This window comes from Nomascus leucogenys, chromosome 17, assembly GCF_006542625.1.
Source record: "Nomascus leucogenys isolate Asia chromosome 17, Asia_NLE_v1, whole genome shotgun sequence".
NCBI classification, from domain to species: Eukaryota; Metazoa; Chordata; class Mammalia; order Primates; family Hylobatidae; genus Nomascus; species Nomascus leucogenys.
In genome coordinates, this window is record NC_044397.1 from 31871758 (window position 1) to 31890411 (window position 18654).

Sequence of the window (18654 nt, forward strand, 5' to 3'; positions counted from 1 at the left end):
AGGCCCTGTCTCAAAAAAGAAAAAAGAAAAAAACAGGCCAGGTGCAGTGGGTCACATCTGTTATCCTACCACTTTGAGAGGCCGAGTTGGGAAGATTGCCTGAGCTCAAGAGTTTGAGACCAGCCTGGGCAACAGGGTGAAACTCCGTCTCTACTGAAATACAAGAAATTAGCCAGGCGTGGTGGTGGGCACCTGTAGTCCCAGCTACTCAGGAGGCTGAGGCAGGAGAATCACCTGAACCCAGGAGGCAGAGGTTATAGTGAGCCAAGATCACGCCACTGCTCTCCAGCCTGGGTGACAGAATGAGACTTCGTCTCAAAAAAAAAAAAAATTGTGCTTTATATCATGTTTTTTATCTAACTTATTCACCAATTACTATGTGTTTAGCTCTGTCCAATGTATATTTCATACATTGATTATAACTAAAGCCAAATTCCTTTAGATCACAGTGATGTCCAACTTTTTATTTTTTGCTAGTTTCTTTTTCTTATTTTTTATTTTTTGTTTGAGATAGAGTCTCTGTCATCAGGCTGGAGTACAGTGGCGTGATCTCGGCTCACTGCAACCTCCACCTCCTGGGTTCAAGCGATTCTCCTGCCTCAGCCGCCCAAGTAGCTGGGACTACAGGCACTCTCCACCACCCCCAGCTAATTTTTGTATTTTTAGTAGAGACAGGGTTTTACCATGTTGGCCAGGATGGTCTTGATCTCTTGACCTTGTGATCTGCCTGCTTCAGCCTCCCAAAGTGCTGGGATTACAGGCGTGAGCCACCACGCCCGGCCTATTTTTGCTAGTTTCTTAGCCATAAAAGTGACATCCTGTTATTTTTATTTGGTTTTCTTCTATTACTAATTATTTTAAGCATCTTTTAATATGCTTGTGAACTTTTTCTGGGATTTTCTCTATAAATTACCTGTTCATACCCTTTGTCCATTTTTGTTTTCTTTGACTTTTTGTCCTTGTTGACTGGCACGAAGTTTCTTGTATATTTTATTTTATTTATTTTCTGAGACAGGGCCTCACTCTGTCACCCAAGCTGGAGTGCAGTGGTGCAAACACAGTTCACTGCAGCCTCGAACTCCCAGGCTAAAGTGATCCTTGTGCCTCTGCCCCCCAGGTAGCTGGGACTACAGGCGCTCGCCTACCATGCTCAGCTAACTTTTTTTTTTTTTTAGTAGAGACAGGGTTTTTCCATGTTGCTGGTCTTGAACTCCTGGGCTCAAAAGATTCGCCCATTTTAGCCTCCCAAAGTGCTGGAATTACAGGTGTGAGCCACTGCTCCCAGCCCCTTGTATATTTTATTTATTTATTTATTTATTTTGAGGCAGAATATTGCTCTGTCGCCCAGGCTGGAGTTCAGTGGCATGATCTTGGCTCACTTCAACCTCTGCCTTCCTTGTTCAAGTGTTTCTCCTGCCTCAGCCTCCCGAGTAGCTGGGATTACAGGTGCCCACCACCATGCGTGGCTAATTTTTGTACTTTTAATAGAGATGGGGTTTCACCATGTTGGCCAGGCTGGTCTCGAACTCCTGACCTCAGGTGATCCCCCTGCCTCAGTCTCCCAAAGTGCTGGGATGACTGGTATGAGCCACGATGGCTGGACACCTTTGTATATTTTAGATACTGATTTCTCCTTGATTTTGAACTTTGTAAATTTCTCTCCCATTTGTTACTTCTGTTATTAGGTCTGTTGTGTCTAATATGAATGTGTCTAAGTTGGGGTTCCTTGAATAGATAACCTTGATTTTGCATAATCAAACTCACCACATTTTTGGTCTTACAGTTTTGTGTAGGGTCCAGCCCTCCAGGGCCTGTAGGTTTTTCTCTTCGTGTGCAGAGATGAGAGATTGTAGAAATAAAGACACAAGACGGCTGGGCGCGGTGGCTCATGCCTGTAATCCCAGCACTTTGGGAGGCCGAGACGGGCGGATCACGAGGTCAGGAGATCAAGACCATCCTGGCTAACACGGTGAAACCCTGTCTCTACTAAAAATGCACAAAGAAATAGCCGGGCGTTGGGGCAGGTGCCTCAGCTACTCGGGAGGCTGAGGCAGGAGAATGGCGTGAACCTGGGAGGCGGAGCTTGCAGTGAGCCGAGATCGTGCCACTGCACTCCAGCCTGGGCGACAGAGCGAGACTCCGTCTCAAAAAAAAGAAAGACACAAGACAAAGAGATAGAAGAAAAGACAGCTAGGCCGGGGGGACCACTACCACCAAGACGCAAAAAACAGTAGTGGCCCCAAATGCCTGGTCGTGCTGTTATTTATTGTGTACAAGGCAAAGGGGCAGGGTATGGAGTGAGAGTCATCTCCAATGATAGGTAAGGTCATGTGACTCACGTGTCCACCAAACGGGGCCCTTCCCTATTTGGTACCTGAGGCGGAGAGAAAGAGGGCACAGCTTACGTCATTATTTCTTCTATGCATTTTAAAGACTTTAGTACTTTCACTAATTCTGCTGCTGCTATCTAGAAGGTGGAGCCAGGTGTACAGGGCAGAACATGAATGCGGACCAGAAGCGTGACCACTGAAGCACAGCATCACAGGGAGAGGGTTAGCCCTCTGGATGGCTGCGGGCGGGCCTGACTGATGTCAGGCCTTCCACAAGCGGTGGTGGAGCAGAGTCTTCTTTAACTCCACCAGGAAAGGGAGACTCCCTTTCCCGGTCTGCTAAGTAACGGGTGCCTTCCCCAGGCACTGGCGTTACCGCTAAACCAGGGAGCCCTCTGGTGGCCCTGTCCAGGCATAACGGAGGGCTCACACTTTTGTCTTTTGGTCACATCTCACCGTGTCCCTTCAGCTCCTATCTCTGTATGGCCTGGTTGCTCCTAGGTTATAATTGCAGAACAAAGATTATTATAAAATTGGAATAAACAGTAATGCTACAAACTAATGATTAGTAATATTCATATATAATCATATCTGTAATCTATTTCTAGTGTAACTGTTCTTATTCTATATATTTTCTTTATTATACTAGAACAGCTTGTGCCCTCGGTCTCTTGCCTTGGCATCTGGGTGGCTTGCCGCCCACAGTTTTGGCTTTTGAAATTTTAAGCTCTTCCCTGCTTCTAGGTCAAAAGATATTCTCCTACTTTATTTTTATTTATTTATTTATTTATTTATTTATATTATTATTATCATTTTGAGACGGGGTCTTGCTCTGTCGCCCAGGCTGGAGTGCAATGGCGCAACCTCAGCTCACTGCAACCTCCGCCTCCCGGGTTCAAGCGATTCTGCTGCCTCAGCCTCCCGAGTAGCTGGGATTACAGGCACACGCCACCACACCTGGCTAATTTTTGTATTTTTAGTAGAGAGGGGGTTTTACCATGTTGTCCAGTCTGGTCTTGAACTCCTGAGCTCGTGATCCACCCACCTCAGCCTCCCAAAGTGCTAGGATTACAGGCGTGAGCCACCACCCCTAGCCTATTTTTATTTTTGTTTATTTATTTATTTTTTTGAGACAGAGTCTTGCTCTGTGGCCCAGGCCGGAGTGTAGTGGCGCAATCTTGGCTCAGTGTAACCTCTGCCTCCCGAGCTCAGGCGATTCTCCTGCCTCAGCCTCCTGAGTAGCTGGGATTACAGGCGCGCACCAACATGCCTACCAAATTTTTGTATTTTTTTGTAGAAACGGGGTTCACCATGTTGGCCAAGCTGATCTCAAGTTCCCGACCTCAGATGATTCGCCTGCCTCAGCCTCCCAAAGTGCTGGGATTATAGGCATGAGCCACCATGCCTGGCCTGCTCTGTATGTTTTTTGTTTTTTTGTTTTTTTTTTTGAGACAGAGTCTTGCTCTGTCACCCAGGCTGGAGTGCAGTGGCACAATCTCAGCTCACTGCAACCTCTGCCTCCCAGTTTAAGCGATTCTCCTACCTCAGCCTCCTGAGTAGCTGGGACTGAAGGTACATGCCACCACGCCCAGCTAATTTTTGTATTTTTAGTAGAGAGGGGGTTTCACTATGTTGGCCAGACTGGTCTTGAGCTCCCGATCTGAGGTGATCCAACCGCCTCAGCCTCCCAAAGTGCTGGGATTACAGGCATGAGCCACCGTGCCTGGCCTCCTCTATATGTTTTAATCTTCACAACAGCTCTGTGAGGTAGATGCTATTTTTATCCCCATTTTACAAATGAGGAAACTGAGGCACAGAGAGGGTAAGTCACTTGAGAAAGGTCACTTAGCTGGTAAGTGGCAGAGCTGAGATTGGAGTCTGGCTACCCTATCCCTGCCTTCCTGCCCACTTCTCTCTCTCTTTTTCTTTTTTTTTCTTTTCTTTTTTTTTTTTGAGTCGGAGTCTCACTCTGTCTCCCAGACTGGAGTGCAGTGACACGATCTCAGCTCACTGCAACTTCCACTTCCCAGGCTCAAGCAATTCTTCTGCCTCAGCTTCCCGAGTAGCTGGGATTACAGGTGTGCACCACCACGCCTGACTAATTCTACTTTCAGTAGAGACGGGGTTTCACCATGTTGGCCGGGCTGGTCTCGAACTCCTGACCTCAAATGATCCACCTGCCTCAACCTCTCAAAGTGCTGGGATTACAGGCGTGAGCCACCGTGCCCGGCCCCCACTTCTGTCTTTCAAGGGTAGGGATAGGGCATGAGGGCAGATGCTGTGGCTTGGAAGTGCCGTCTTGTCTACCCCCATTCTGAGCATCATGGTAAGCCCGTGAGTATTGAGCCTCGAATTCCTGCACCTTCCCCCAGGAACATCGACACCCTCATCGTTGACGTCTACCCTGTGCTGGACACCCCTGCCAAGCAGGTCCTGTGGCAGTTCATCTACCAGCTGCTGACCTATGAGGAGCAGGAGCTCTGTCAGGAGAAAATCGCATGCTTCCTGGGCTACACGGCCATGACAGGTAAGCATCCTCTCCCCTGCCACTTCCCTGCCTGCAGCTGCTGACTGTCCAGCTCACCAGGTGAACAGCCAGACACCTGTTCTCACCTGTGAAGGTGTTTGTTTGTTTGTTTGTTTGTTTGTTTGTTTTGAAATGGAGTCTCACTCTTGTGCCCCAGGCTGGAGTGCAATGGCACGATCTTGGCTCACTGCAACCTCCGCCTCCCTGGTTCAAGCAATTCTCTTGCATCAGCCTCCTGAGTAGCTGGGACTAAAGGTGCATGCCACCACGCCCAGCTATTCTTTTGTATTTTTAGTAGAGAAGAGGTTTCACCGTGTTAACCAAGATGGTCTCTATCTCCTGACCTCATGATCCGCCCGCCTTGGCCTCCCAAAGTGCTGGGATTACAGGTGTGAGCCACCGCGCCCAGCCTTTTTTTTTTTTTTTTTTTTTTGAGATGGGGTCTTGCTCTGTTGCCCAGGCTGGAGTGTCATGGTGCCATCACGGCTCACCACAGCCTCAACCTCCTGGGCTCAAGCGATCCTCCCGCCCCAGCCTCCCAAAGCACAGGGATTACAGGTGTGAGCCACTGCATCTGGCCTCACCTATGAGGTCTTACAGCTGATTTGGGCCCCTCCCACATAGATGTGTCCACAGCCATGCACGTACACACCCAATACACCAGGGCTAGGCCCACACGTGGCCCCACAGACGTGCCTTCCCAGCATGACCTTTATGTAGCATACACAACATAACCTGAGACTTTAGACACTGCACCTAACCACCTGCAGTCTCAGTTTTTGCACCCACAAAATGGAAGTGGTCTCAGTGGCTGCGCTCTGTACTCTGAGAAGTGGAACTTGTGACAAGGAACTTGTGTAAGGCTGGACGCGGTGGCTCACGCCTATAATCCCAGCATTTTAGGAGGCTGAGGTGGAAGCATCACTTGAGCTCAGGAGCTCAAGATTAGCCTGGGCAACATAGCAAGAGCCTGTCTCTACCAAAAAAAAAAAGTTTTAATTTAGCCAAGTGAGATGCACACCTGTAGTCCCAGATACTCAGGAGGCTGAGGTGGGAAGATGGCTTGAGTCCAGGAGATCGAGGCTGCAGTGAGCTATGATCAAGCTACTGCACTCCAAAAAAAAAAAAAAGAAAGAAAGAAAAAAGAAAGAAACTCACGTGGTTGCCATTTACAGACATGCCAACACCACCACCAGGATCGTGAGCACATGACCACTTCCCACCTGGCTGGTGGGCTCCCAGTGTACTCTTTCTTGCACACACACAGGCCTGCGGTGTCATGTGTGGCTGCCACCTGTCTGTTCAGCATGCCTTCTGAATGCCCACAAACCCCTGCACTCAGCATGCAGGCCATGTGGATGGAAGGTGTGCCGAAGCCTGTGTTCTACCCTGTTCTAGGCACCCTGCACCTGCTATGAAAGCCGCTGCAGGTGCAGTGGTTCACTCTTGTAATCCCAGCACTTTGGTAGGCTGAGGTGGGCGGATCACTTGAGGTCAGGAGTTCAAGACCAGCTTGGGTAACACAACAAGACCCCCATATATTCAAAATATTTAAAAATCAGCCAGGGGTGGCCTTGTGCGGTGGCTTACGTCTGTAATCCCAGCACTTTGTGGGGCTGAGGCAGGCCGATCACATGAGGTCAGGAGTTCGAGACAAGCCTGGCCAACATGGGGAAAACTCATCTGTACTAAAAATAAAAAAATAAGCCAGGTGTGGTGGTATGCACTTGTAGCTATTCAGGAGGCTGAGGCAGGAGAATTGCTTGAACCCGGGAGATGGAGGTTGCAGTGAGCTGAGATCACACCACTGCACTCCAGCCTGGGCAACACAGCGAGACTCCATCTCAAAGAAAAAAAATCAAAAATTAGCCAGGCGTGGTGATATGCACCTGTAGTCCCAGCTACTTGGGAGGATGAGGTGGGAGGAGCACTTGAGCTCAGGAGTTGGAGACCAGCCTGGGCAACATAGCAAAAAATTTTGAAATTAGCTGGGTGTGGTGGCACACACCTGTAATCCCAGCTACTGGGGAGGCTCAGGCAGGAGGATCTCTTGAGCCTGAGATTCAAGGCTGCACTGAGCCTTGATTGCACTCCAGCCTGGGGGACAGAGTGAGACCTGTCTCAAAAAAAAAAAGAAGAAGAAGAAAAGAAAAAAAGGCAGGTGTGGTGGCTCGCATCTGTAATCCCAGCACTTTCAGAGGCTGAGGCAGGTGGATCACCTGAGGTCAGGAGTTGAAGACCAGCCTGTCCAATATGGTGAAACCCCATCTCTGCTTAAAAAAAAAAATACAAAAATTTAGCCAGGCATGGTGGCGCATGCCTGTGGTCCCAGCTACTTGGGAGGCTGAGGCTCAAGAATCATTTGAACCTGGGAGGTGGAGGTTGCAATGAGCTGAGAGTGTGCCACTGCACTCCAGCCTGGACGAGAAAGCCAGACTCTGAATAAAGGAAGAGAGAGACAGAGAGAAAGAGAGAAAGTGAGAGAAGGAAGAGAAGGAAGGAAAGGAAAGGAAGGAAAGGGAAGGGGCCGCTGCAGAGTTGCTGTCCCTTGTGTGCCCATGAGCTGCAGTCCCAGGGACCCACAATTTGCTAGGATTTTAGCGAGAAGCTCAGGCTCCATGCTGGACCGCACATGCCTTACATATCTGCGTAGGCTCAAAAAACTTCTATTTTGGCCGGGAGCAGTGGCTCACACCTGTAATCCCAGCACTTTGGGAGGCCGAGGCGGGTGGATCACCTGAGGTCAAGAGCTTGAGACCAGCCTGGCCAACATGTTGAAACCGCATCTCTACTAAAAATACAAAAATTAGCCAGGCATGGTGATGGACACCTGTAATCCCAGCTACTTGGGAGGCTGAGGCAGGAGAATGGCTTGAACCTGGGAGGTGGAGGTTGCAGTGAGCTGAGATTGCACCACTGCACTTCTGCCTGGGCAACAAGAGCAAAACTCAGTCTCAAAAAAAAAAAAAAAAAAAAAACACTTCTATTTTGCCCATAATCCTCTCTGGGCAGCAGTGACTTGGCCTGGGGCAAGTACAGGCAGGGCGTTGAGACTCTGGAAGCTGTTGTCATGAGATCTCTGCTAGGCCCCTGAGTTCAGGCTAGCTGCATTCTGGTGCTGCTCCTGGCACCTGGTTTCTTGCCCTGGGGCTTCCCCTCAAGAGCTGTTCTGGAGGAAGCAGGGCAGGCCCCGTGGCTTGGGGTCCGCATATTGGTGCAGATGACATCTGCCCTCCCCTCCCTGTTTTGGAGGTCCCTTGTCTGGCTGAGAGGACAAGAGGGCCCCATGTTCCCTGCATGTCCCACAGCAGAGCCGGAGCCTGAGCTGGACCTGGAGCCGGAGCCCACGCCTGAGCCCCAGCCGCGGAGCTCCCTGCGGGCTTCCTCCATGTGCCGCCGCAGCCTCCGGTCCCAGGGCCTGGAGGCCGGCCTCAGCTGCGGTAAGGCTGGTGTTGGGGGGAGAGTATGAATGGAGCTCAGTTTTTCCACCTGCAAAATAGGCTTGGTGAGGTGGGGAATCCCAGGGAATGGGGCTAAGCAGGGCTCAGAATTGGCCCTCCTGGGCCTGCAGAGCTGTAGAGCTCAGATACGGTAATGACATTGTTCCCCGGCAGGTCCCGGCGAGTGCCCTGAGATGCCTCTTCCCCTGATCCCAGGCGAGCGCCAGGCAGGCGATGGCACGTCCCTCCCTGAGACCCCCAACCCCAAGATGGTGAGACCTTCTCTCTGCCCTCCAGGTGGGGTCAGTAGGGGGCAGGGAATGGACGGTCCATAGGACTGGGCCCAGGAGACCCAGGCCAAGGCGTCCCTGTGCTGCTTCAGGCTGAGGCATATCCCTGCCTCCCAGCCCACCCAGGCCTGGCCTCGGAGGCCACACTAGGGCCATGAGGGGAAGTAGAATGGGCTGGACTCTCCCCCGTCTCCCTCCAGATGTCAGCTGTCTATGCAGAGCTTGAGTCTCGACTGAACAGCAGCTTCAAGGGGAAGATGGGGACCGTGTCCAAATCCCGGGCTTCCCCTCCAGGCCCCAGCCCAGCAGTCACCACAGGTAGGGCTCCAGCCTCTGTCATCTCGACTGTCCGGGTGTTTCCCTCCACCTCAGGCTCAGCCCTGGAGCTGCTTCTCTGCTCCATCAGGGTGAGGGTTGTCCCAGTCCCTCCCATGCTCCTGTGACCCTAACCTCAGCTGTGGATCAAGAAAGTAGCCTGGGTACCATGGGTCGTGCCTGTAATCCCAGCACTTTGGGAGGCTGAGGCAGGAGGATCGATTGAGCCCAGGAGTTTGAGACCAGCCTGGCAACATAGTGAGACCCCATCTCTAACAAAAAAAATACAAAATTAGCTGGGCATGGGGCATGACTACATGCCTGTAGTCCCAACTCCTCAAGAGGCTGAGGCGGGAGGATCACTTGAGCCCAGGAGTTCAAGGCTGCAGTGAGCTATTTTGAGCCACTGCACTCTAGCCTATAAGCAGCAGAGCAAGACCCTGTCTTAAAAAAGAAAAAGAAAGAAGGCAGATGCCTGTTTCTGAAGAAGTCCCCGAGTTAGCAAGTGGTTACTGGATAAATGATCAAGTACACGCGTTGTCCTGTGAATGGCACAGCTAGGAAGACAGTTGCTCTGCAGCTCAGAAGGCAGGAGCCCTGGGAGATCCTCCTGTGATCTCAGGGCTTGCTGGGCATGCAAGACGCTCCATGACTCTGGGTCTGGGCCCTAGAGAAGCCCCTCCACCGTTCGAGTTAGTGGTGTTCAGTGGTTCCCAGCTGGGACCCCTGGTGACCATTCCAAGGTGAGCTGGCGTCCAGCCTGTCCTGAGGCTGAGCAGTGCTCCTGCTCACCAGATCTGGCCTTTAGTCATGCTTGGAAGGCAGGGCTGCCCAGGGTCTTCCTGCACTGTGCCCAGAGAGGGAAAGGGGAGTGGTCTGGGACACAGAACCAGCCTGCCCTAGGGCCCTCTCTCCAGCTTGCACCTGGAACCCTGGTGCTGGCTGAAGAGGAATCCTCATACTCCATCCCTCCTCCAGGGCCCAGGACCCTGTCCAGCGTCTCGTGGCCCAGCGAGCGACTGTTGCCCTCCCCCTGCTACCACCCGCTGTGTTCGGGGGGCCTGGCCTCCCCCAGCAGCTCTGAGTCCCACCCCTACGCCAGCCTGGACAGCAGCAGGGCACCCTCCCCACAGCCAGGCCCCGGGCCCATCTGCCCCGACAGTCCCCCAAGCCCAGACCCTGCCCGCCCGCCCAGCCGCAGGAAGCTCTTCACCTTCTCCCACGCTGTGCGAAGCCGAGATACTGACCGCTTCCTGGACGTGCTGAGCGAGCAGCTGGGCCCCCGGGTCACCATCGTGGATGATTTCCTGACCCCTGAGAACGACTACGAGGAGGTGGGCACGCAGGTGTGGAGGGAGGCGGGTGAAACGAGGTGTGGCGGTCTGCAAGGCAACAGTGTTCCTGGGCTCCCGCAAGGGGCCTGCTGCCCTTGGGATCTTCCCCAGGCTATCCCACTCCCTGGCTCAAGCTATCCCACCACTTGCCCCCATTTACCCTATCTCCTGTTCAAGGTTATCATGCTTGTCTGAGGCTAGCCCGTATTCCCTGTCCCAGGTTAGCCCATTCCTTAGCTCAGGCTATCCCACCCACAGCCTGAGGCTAACCCGTGAGAGGGTCCTATCCTTATTCCAGGCTATCCCCCTCACAGCCTGAGGCTAACCCATGAGAGAGTCCTATCCTTAGCCCAGGCTATTCCCCTCACAGCCTGAGGTTAACCTGTGAGACAGTCCTATCCTTAGCCCAGGTGTCCCTTACAGCCTGAGGCTAACCCGTGAGATGGCCCTATCCTTGTCCCAGGTTATTCCATGATCCTTCACTTTGCACCTGCTCTAGTCTCTCTAGGCCCAGCCTCACCCTCCCCTTGCCTCTCTCCCCACCACCAGATGAGCTTCCATGATGACCAAGGCAGCTTCGTAACCAATGAGCGGAGCAGCGCCAGCGACTGCGTCAGCAGCAGTGAAGAAGGCAGCTCCCTGACCTACTCCTCCATCTCTGACAACATCCCCCCACCCCCGCTCAGCCCCCCACCCCCGCCACCCCTGCCTTTCCATGACCCTAAGCCCAGCTCCCGTAGCTCTGATGGTTCCCGGGGCCCTGCTCAGGCACTAGCCAAGCCCCTCACCCAACTCAGCCACCCAGTCCCTCCACCACCCCCACCACCCCTGCCCCCACCCGTGCCCTGTGCACCCCCCATGCTGTCCCGGGGCCTGGGCCACCGGCGCAGTGAGACCAGCCACATGAGCGTCAAGCGCTTGCGGTGGGAACAGGTGGAGAACTCAGAAGGCACCATCTGGGGTCAGGTGGGTGACCTGGGACCCAGCAGTGTTCTGTACTGGGGGAGGATGGCTTGGGCAGCAGCACTGAAGGAAAACCCATCGGCCAGGCATCTTCCAACATCATCCTCCCTACCCCAAGCAGAGGATGAGTAGAGGCCCAGCCCGAGGACATCCCCACGCTTGGGGGCCACTGCAGGCATTGAAGCCAATCTGTGTCCCTCAGCCAAAGACACACACTGGGGACACCTGGAAATGCCACCCTACCCATCCTTGAAACCTATCACTCTTGAGGCCAGATGAGTTCTCTTAAACCTTTAAAAGAGCAGCTGCTTCAAACTCCTGCACACCAGCCTTCACCCTTTCACTTTGATGCTTGAATTTCCTCCCGCACAACACTGCCAGTGTATGCTTGAACACCTTCAGTGATGGGGAACTCACTACCTGTCAAGGTCTTCCTTTCCTCACTGGACGATTTTAACCATCCTTTGTCTTGTTCTGAAATCTTGTCTCCCCAGGATTCCCATGCCCTGTTTTCTTTCTGGCCCTTGAAATCGGGCAGAGCAATCTTATCCACAGACCAACCAATCCGCAAGATGAACAAGGTTCACCCCACCCCTTTTTTTTTTCAGATCATTCTCTTAGAACATGGTTTCCAACCCCTACTCCAGTGTCCATGTCCCTGTCAAAGAGACATTCCTAGATGGAACCCCGAATGGGGCTTGACCAGCTCAGAGGAGAGAACAGGGTTCTCACCTCCTTTGACCCGGACATCATACTCCTTTTAATATGGCAGGGGCTCCTTCCAGCTCCCGGGGCTGCCCCGTCCCAGTGCTCACGCTCACCATCATCCTCAACTCCATCTTCTTGGGATCAATAGCACACTCTCACATGTAGTCACACTGGGCAGAGGCATGCTTGTGATTTTTCCCCACTGCCATCTCCTGGGTCCCAATTCTGTCTCCTGCCTTCTCAGCCAAGATATCATCAGCCCACATCTCCAGGGACCCTTTCCAAGTTGCTAATAAAGATGCCTGGTGAGGCCAGGCTTGGTGGTTCACACCTGTAATCCTGGCACTTTGGGAGGCTGAGGCGGGAGGACTGCTTGAGCCTAAGAGTTCAAGACAAGTCTGGGCAGCATAGTGAGATCTCGTCTCTACAAAAAAATCAAAAAATTAGCCGGACATGGTGGTGCATGCCTGTGGTCCCAGCTACTCGGGAGGCTGAAGAGGGAGAATCACTTGATTCCCAGAGGTGGAGGTTGCAGTGAGCCAAGATGGCACCACTGCACTCCAGCCTGGGGTACAGAGTGAGACCCTACCTCAGAAAAAAAAAAAAAAACAACTCAGTGAGACAAGGGCACAAATAGGGACCTCCTGGGTCCCCTGGAGACCTCACTCCTGCCAACCTTAGACCGATCTTCAAGTCTTGCTCCACAGCATGGCTCTTCCATTGGTTACCAAAGGTGGACACAGGGACACAGGTCACACATCTGGCCAAGCCCAAATCCATCCTCAGTGTCCATGCCCTGCAACCATGTTCTAAGACTTCATTCCCCTGCCTGCCCTCCCTTTGGGTTCTCTCCCTTTGGCAGCCACCCCATCCTCACTCCCTGTCCCAGCCCCAGGCTGTCACCTCTCATCTACGCCATTCATCACAGCCACATGTCCAGCGTCTGACCCCTAGGCTGTCACAGTTGCCAGCACCAGCTCATTCTGCCCAGGGCAGCCCTGGTGAACTCACCGCCCTCCAAGGAGACCTCATGACAGAGCCAGACCCCTGAGCCACCTCCAGTAGCCCCTTACTTGGCTCTAGCCCCTTCACAGCTCCTCATGCCCCCGCTCCAGTCCCACCTTGCTGGCTTCTGCACAAGTAGTTACAAGTCTTGAGTCTCGACTGACCCCAAGAGGAGCTGGCTCAGCACCCGGTGACTCAGATGATCTGGCTTCTCTTGCAATCTCCTCCTGCTCTGGGCTTTATCCCAGCGCCTGATGGGTGCTTTTGCTCGGGAAGCCCCTAGGGCAGCCCTCAGAGGGTGGGAAGTGGGAGGCCAGTCCAGCTGCTGCTGCTCCTCCTACTCAACCTCCCATCCTCCCTCGCAGCTCGGGGAAGACTCCGACTATGATAAGCTGAGTGACATGGTGAAATACCTCGACCTGGAGCTCCACTTCGGCACCCAGAAACCTTCTAGTGAGTGGCCTGATGGCCTTGGGGGAACCCCAGATACCACACCATCTGTGGCAGCCCCAGGCTTAGCATCTCCCAGGGCTGCACTGACTGCTATTTAACCTGATGCGTCCTCAAGCCTTCAGTCCCTGAGTTATTTAATAGCTGGCATTTAGGCTGGGCACAGTGGCTCACGCCTGTCATCCCAGCACTTTGGGAGGCTGAGGTGGGTGGATCGCCTGAGCTCAGGAGTTCGAGACCAGCCTGGGCAACGTGGTGAAACCCCTGTCTCTACCAAAAATACAAAAAATTAGCCAGGCACGGTGGAGGATGCCTGTGGTCCCAGCTATTTGGGAGGCTGAGTTGGGAGGATCGATTGAGCCTGGGAGGTGGAGGTTGCAGTGAGCCGCGATCACACCACTGCACTCCGACCTGGTAACCTGGATGACACAGTGAGACCCCGTCTAAAAAAAAAAAAAAAAAAAAAAAAAAGCTGGCATTTATTGTGTAGTGATCAAATACCAGGGACTCTCATTTCTAAATCCCATGGCAACTCTATGATGTACATACTGTGATCACCCCCCACTTTCTAATGAGGAAGCATAGACAGGTGAGGTAATTTGCTCACAGTCACACCGTAGACAGGAGGCATCCACAAATATATCTTCCAGGCTCCCTTGCCCTCACCCCTTCCTGGGTATCTCCCTGTCGTTGATGGGTGGAACAGGCGGTCCCAGGATGGAACAGAAAGACCTGGCCTCCAGCAGCATAGGGGGTGCACAGGGCACGGGGCGGGGAAGGTTACACACAGGACCTGAGGGTCCCTGACCTGAGGAATGAAGGGACTATGGACATGTGTAGCTGATTAAGTCGACGTCGTGCTTAGGGGGATAGTGGCTGTTGGCTGTGGCCACACCACTCCTGGGCCTTCCCACTGCAGCCTCAGCCTAGCCGCCTTCGTAAACTGTCAGTTTCTTTTCCAGAACCGGTGCCGGGGCCGGAGCCCTTCCGGAAGAAGGAGGTGGTGGAGATCCTGTCCCATAAGAAGGCCTACAACACCTGTGAGGGTCCGGGGAACCCCAGGGGGTGTAGGGGGGCAGGCGGCGGCCCTTTCTCTGGGCCTCAGACCTGCCCAGGTGGATGACAGAGATTAGGCGGTGGGGACCCGGACTCCTGTCGCTCAGCGCAGTGAAGACCCCCTCCCAGGCCCCATAGCCAGCCAGATCCCATCTGGGCGCAGGTGCCGGCCCCGCCCTCACTGTCTAATCAACTTCCCGGTTCTGGCCCCGCCTCCAGCGTCTTTCCCTCTCTCCTTCGCAGGCCCCGCCTTAGTCCCTGGCCCGACCCCCATAGGCCTCACCCAGCTTCTTAATCTAGCGTTTCGAGAACCCCGTCCTCACCCTTAAATCGGTCGCTGAAAGACCGTCCCTATTTCAGGGCCCGCCCCTGCCACGGCCCCCTACGGCACCCCTCGCAGGCCCCGCCCCTGTTCCTTGTTCCCTCCATTCAGTCTCCTCCCCTGTTCCTTGTCCCCTCCATTCAGTCTCCTCCCTGTAGCCGAAGCGCACCTGGAAGCTCCGCCCTCTCCCTGCTGGGCCCCGCCCTCTTCCCCCGCTTGCTCTCAACCAGCAGCCCCGCTCCGTTTCCTTGCTCCTACCCGCGGCTCCTCACAGTAGCCCAGGCCAATCCCAAAGTCCCGCCCTCTTTCCACCCGGGCCCCGCCCCAGTTTATCCTCATAGACCCCGCCCTGTTCATTGACCCCCACCCCTCTAGAGTTCCTCCAGTAGCCCAGGCCCCGCCCCAGCTCTCCCTCGCAGGTCTACCCGCTTCCCTTGTCCCCTGCCCCTTCAGATTCCCCCCTGTATCCTAGGCCAACTGGAAGCCCCGCCCTCTTCCTGCCGGGCCCCACCCTCTCCCGGTCCCTGCTCACCGAGCGGCCCCCCCTTTCCTTTTTTCTTCCCCTCCCAGGCTCTTCCCCTTAGCCCAGGCCAATGTTGAAGCGCCGTCCTCTCCCCACCCGGGACCCGCCTCAGCTCAGCCTCTTGTCCCGGTCCGCGTTTCTTGTCCCTCCAGCCTCAAGGCCCCGCCCTCTCCCCTAGGCCCCGCCCGTGTCCGCCCTCTCCCCGCCTCTGCCCTGCCCTCTCCGTCTTGGGTCCCACCCGGCCCCGCCCCCGCCCCGCTCCGGCCCCGCCCAGCTCACCGCGCCGCCCCGCCCGCAGCCATCCTCTTGGCGCACCTGAAGCTGAGCCCCGCGGAGCTGCGCCAGGTGCTGATGAGCATGGAGCCCCGGCGCCTGGAGCCCGCGCATCTGGCGCAGCTGCTGCTCTTCGCGCCCGACGCCGACGAGGAGCAGCGCTACCAGGCCTTCCGCGAGGCGCCCGGCCGCCTCAGTGAGCCGGACCAGTTCGTCCTGCAGGTGCCGCGACCACAACCCCGCCGCGAGGCCTCGGCCCGCTCCATAGGGGTTGTCGCTGTGGCCAGGGCTGCTGGGGTCCCGCGCGCCTTCGGGGGCCGCCATTGCGCCCAGGTCTCTGAGTCCCAGTTTAACACCTTGAATGGCCAGGTCCTATCAGGGGTCCAAGGTACATGGGAGGCGGGCTTCCCCAGGGGTCGTGCTTATTCTTCCTACCGGAATATCGGGCCAAAGCAGCCAGCAGACCCCTCCCCCCACCCCAAAGCCTGCGGTGGGGCAGAGGGTCCAAGGAAGGGGATGGGTGAATCCTGGCTCTGCCTTCGAGGCAGATGCTGTCAGTTCCCGAATACAAGACGCGCCTGCGCAGCCTGCACTTCCAGGCCACCCTCCAGGAGAAGACAGAGGAGATCCGAGGCAGCCTTGAATGCTTGCGCCAGGCCTCCCTGGAGCTCAAAAACAGTCGGAAGCTCGCCAAGATCCTGGAGGTCAGTGGGCGTACCCTCCCTGGCACCCTATCTGCTTCTCTGCCTCTTGGGGCTTCCAGCCTGGAGGCCCATCCAGACAACAGGGTGGGTGGGTGGTGGGGTGAGGATAGGACCTGCCCACCTTCTTGTCCACAGTTTGTGTTGGCCATGGGCAACTATCTCAACGATGGACAGCCCAAAACCAACAAGACCACGGGCTTCAAGATCAACTTTTTGACAGAGGTGAGGGGACCTGCCGGCAGCAATTGACTGGTTTGCTCTACCAGCAAAGTGCTGACGCCAGGTCTAGCTCAGTTGTGGCAGAGGGCATGAGAGGACATCGTGACCAAGGAGCCAAGGAGGGCTCTCCTCCTGGCAGGAAAAGGGCCACATTGAAGCCAGGATGTGACTGCAGCAAAGGGTGGGGTGGGATGGGGGAACACACTCCCAGGATCTGGAAAAATGGAGTGAGGGAAGACAGTTGGAAAGAGAGTGTCAAAGGCTGGGGATTGGGCAGGGTGTGGTGGCTCATGCCTGTAATCCCGGCACTTTGGAGGCCAAGGTGAGAGGATCACTTGAGGCCAGGAGTTGGAGACTAGCCTGGACAACATAGCAAGACCCTAGTTCGACAAAAATAATTAGCCAGGCATGACACATGCCTGTTGTCCAAGCTACTTGGGAGACTAAGGTGGAAGGATCGCTTGAGCCTAGGAGTTTGAGGCTGCAGTGAGCTATGATGGAGCCACTGCACTCCAGCCTGGGAAACAGAGCAAGGCCCTGCTATTAAAAAAAAGAGGGGGGAGCCAAGAATTGATCATTGATGCCACAGTAGTCCAGGAGAAGCTGGGCCCATGTGACCCCATCTGATGGGGTCCTTGACAGGAATGTATATTGGGGGTCACTTGCAGCTGAACTCCACCAAGACAGTGGATGGGAAGTCCACCTTCCTGCACATCCTTGCCAAATCGTTGAGCCAGCACTTCCCTGAACTCCTGGGCTTTGCTCAGGACCTGCCCACCGTGCCCCTGGCTGCCAAAGGTATGCTGGGTGCGTGGATGGGGAGGCAGAGGCATGCTGTCCTGGGCTGGGAGAGTGGCCCAATGCAGCCTCTGTCCTCTTCCCTACAGTGAACCAACGGGCCCTGACCAGCGACCTGGCTGACCTCCATGGCACTATCAGTGAGATACAGGACGCCTGCCAGAGCATTTCCCCTTCTAGCGAGGACAAGTTTGCAGTGGTCATGTCAGCATCCTCTGAGCAGCCTGTTCCTGCACCAGGCTGGATCCTGGGGTGGTTGGGTAGAGCTGGCTATGGCTCCAGTGGCCGCTGGAGACCTCGACTTCCAGCAGAGATTCTGGACACGGGTTGCTGTGCACCCAGGGGTCCTGGAAGAGGCTCCATCCTGGGTTGTTTATTGATTAATTGATTGATTCATTGAGACAGGATCTCACTCTGTCACCCAGGCTATGCCTAGCTAATTTTTGTATTTTTAGTAGAGACAAGGTTTTGCCATGTTGCCCAGGCTGGTCTAAAACTCCTGGGCTCAAGTGATCTGCCTGCCTCAGCCTCCCAGAGTGCTAGGATTACAGGTGTGAGCCACAACACCAGGTCCCATCCTGGATTATAAATTTATTTATATATTTATTTAATTTTATTTATCTTTTGAGACAGAGCCTTGCTCTGTTGCCCAGGCTGGAGTGCAGTTGCACGATCTTGGCTCACTGCAGCCTCCGCCTCCCAGGTTCAAGCTATTCTCCTGCCTCAGCCTCCCAAGTAGCTGGGATTACAGGCACCCACCACCACACCTGGCTTATTTTTGTATTTTTAGTAGAGACATGGGTTCACTATGTTTTCCAGGCTGGTCTTGCACTCCTCACCTCAGGTGATCCACCTGCCTCGGCCTCTCACAGTGCTGAGATTACAGGCCTGAGCCACTGCGCTTAGCCCTGGGTCATTTATAATCCAAGTGCTTATGCCAAGTCTGTGTGTAACTGAAGCCAGAGCTCTTTTGAGTGCCCCAAAGCCACTGTACCATCTGTCCTCTGGGGCAGTGCAGCCCAGAGCTAAGTCTCAAAATTACAAGGAGCAGCCTGTCAGGCCCTACCAGCCAAAGGCAGTCAGGAGGGTGGGACATTCCCATTGAGCCCCCCAGCAGGGCCTGGCCAGTGGGTGACAGAGGCCCAGATGGGAAGACAGGAAAGAAGGGCATGTGGCAGTTCTCCCTGCTCCCCCTCTCTGGCTCCAACACCCCTTGGCAGGGAACACAGGGTTTTCCCTAATGCTGAAGCTAGGTAAGGAGGAGAGCTCTGGGGGCTGTGCCTGTGGCCAGGGCAGTAGGTGGTGAAAGCCCCTGTCACATGTCTCTGACTGCAGCACACGGGTGAGTGTCTGGTGCAGGTGAGTGTCTTGAGCAGGAATTTGATGTCAGATCCACC

General features: G+C 54.6%; 1 protein-coding gene across 2 annotated transcripts in view; it reads left to right on the forward strand.

The window, feature by feature from the left end:
- The window catches only part of GRID2IP (Grid2 interacting protein), a 40646-nt gene that overhangs the window by 17885 nt on the left and 4107 nt on the right, over positions 1-18654 (forward strand). The window contains exons 7-19 of one of the 2 annotated variants that reach the window (XM_030796436.1): positions 4703-4857; positions 8166-8297; positions 8472-8569; positions 8788-8905; positions 9881-10236; positions 10786-11202; positions 13278-13365; positions 14313-14402; positions 15562-15758; positions 16085-16240; positions 16376-16462; positions 17128-17257; positions 17347-17465. In XM_030796436.1, the coding sequence (XP_030652296.1) occupies positions 4703-4857; positions 8166-8297; positions 8472-8569; positions 8788-8905; positions 9881-10236; positions 10786-11202; positions 13278-13365; positions 14313-14402; positions 15562-15758; positions 16085-16240; positions 16376-16462; positions 17128-17257; positions 17347-17465 (2143 nt within the window). The remainder of the gene's footprint in view (positions 1-4702; positions 4858-8165; positions 8298-8471; positions 8570-8787; positions 8906-9880; positions 10237-10785; positions 11203-13277; positions 13366-14312; positions 14403-15561; positions 15759-16084; positions 16241-16375; positions 16463-17127; positions 17258-17346; positions 17466-18654) is intronic. The other variant, XM_030796435.1, reaches the window with a different exon arrangement.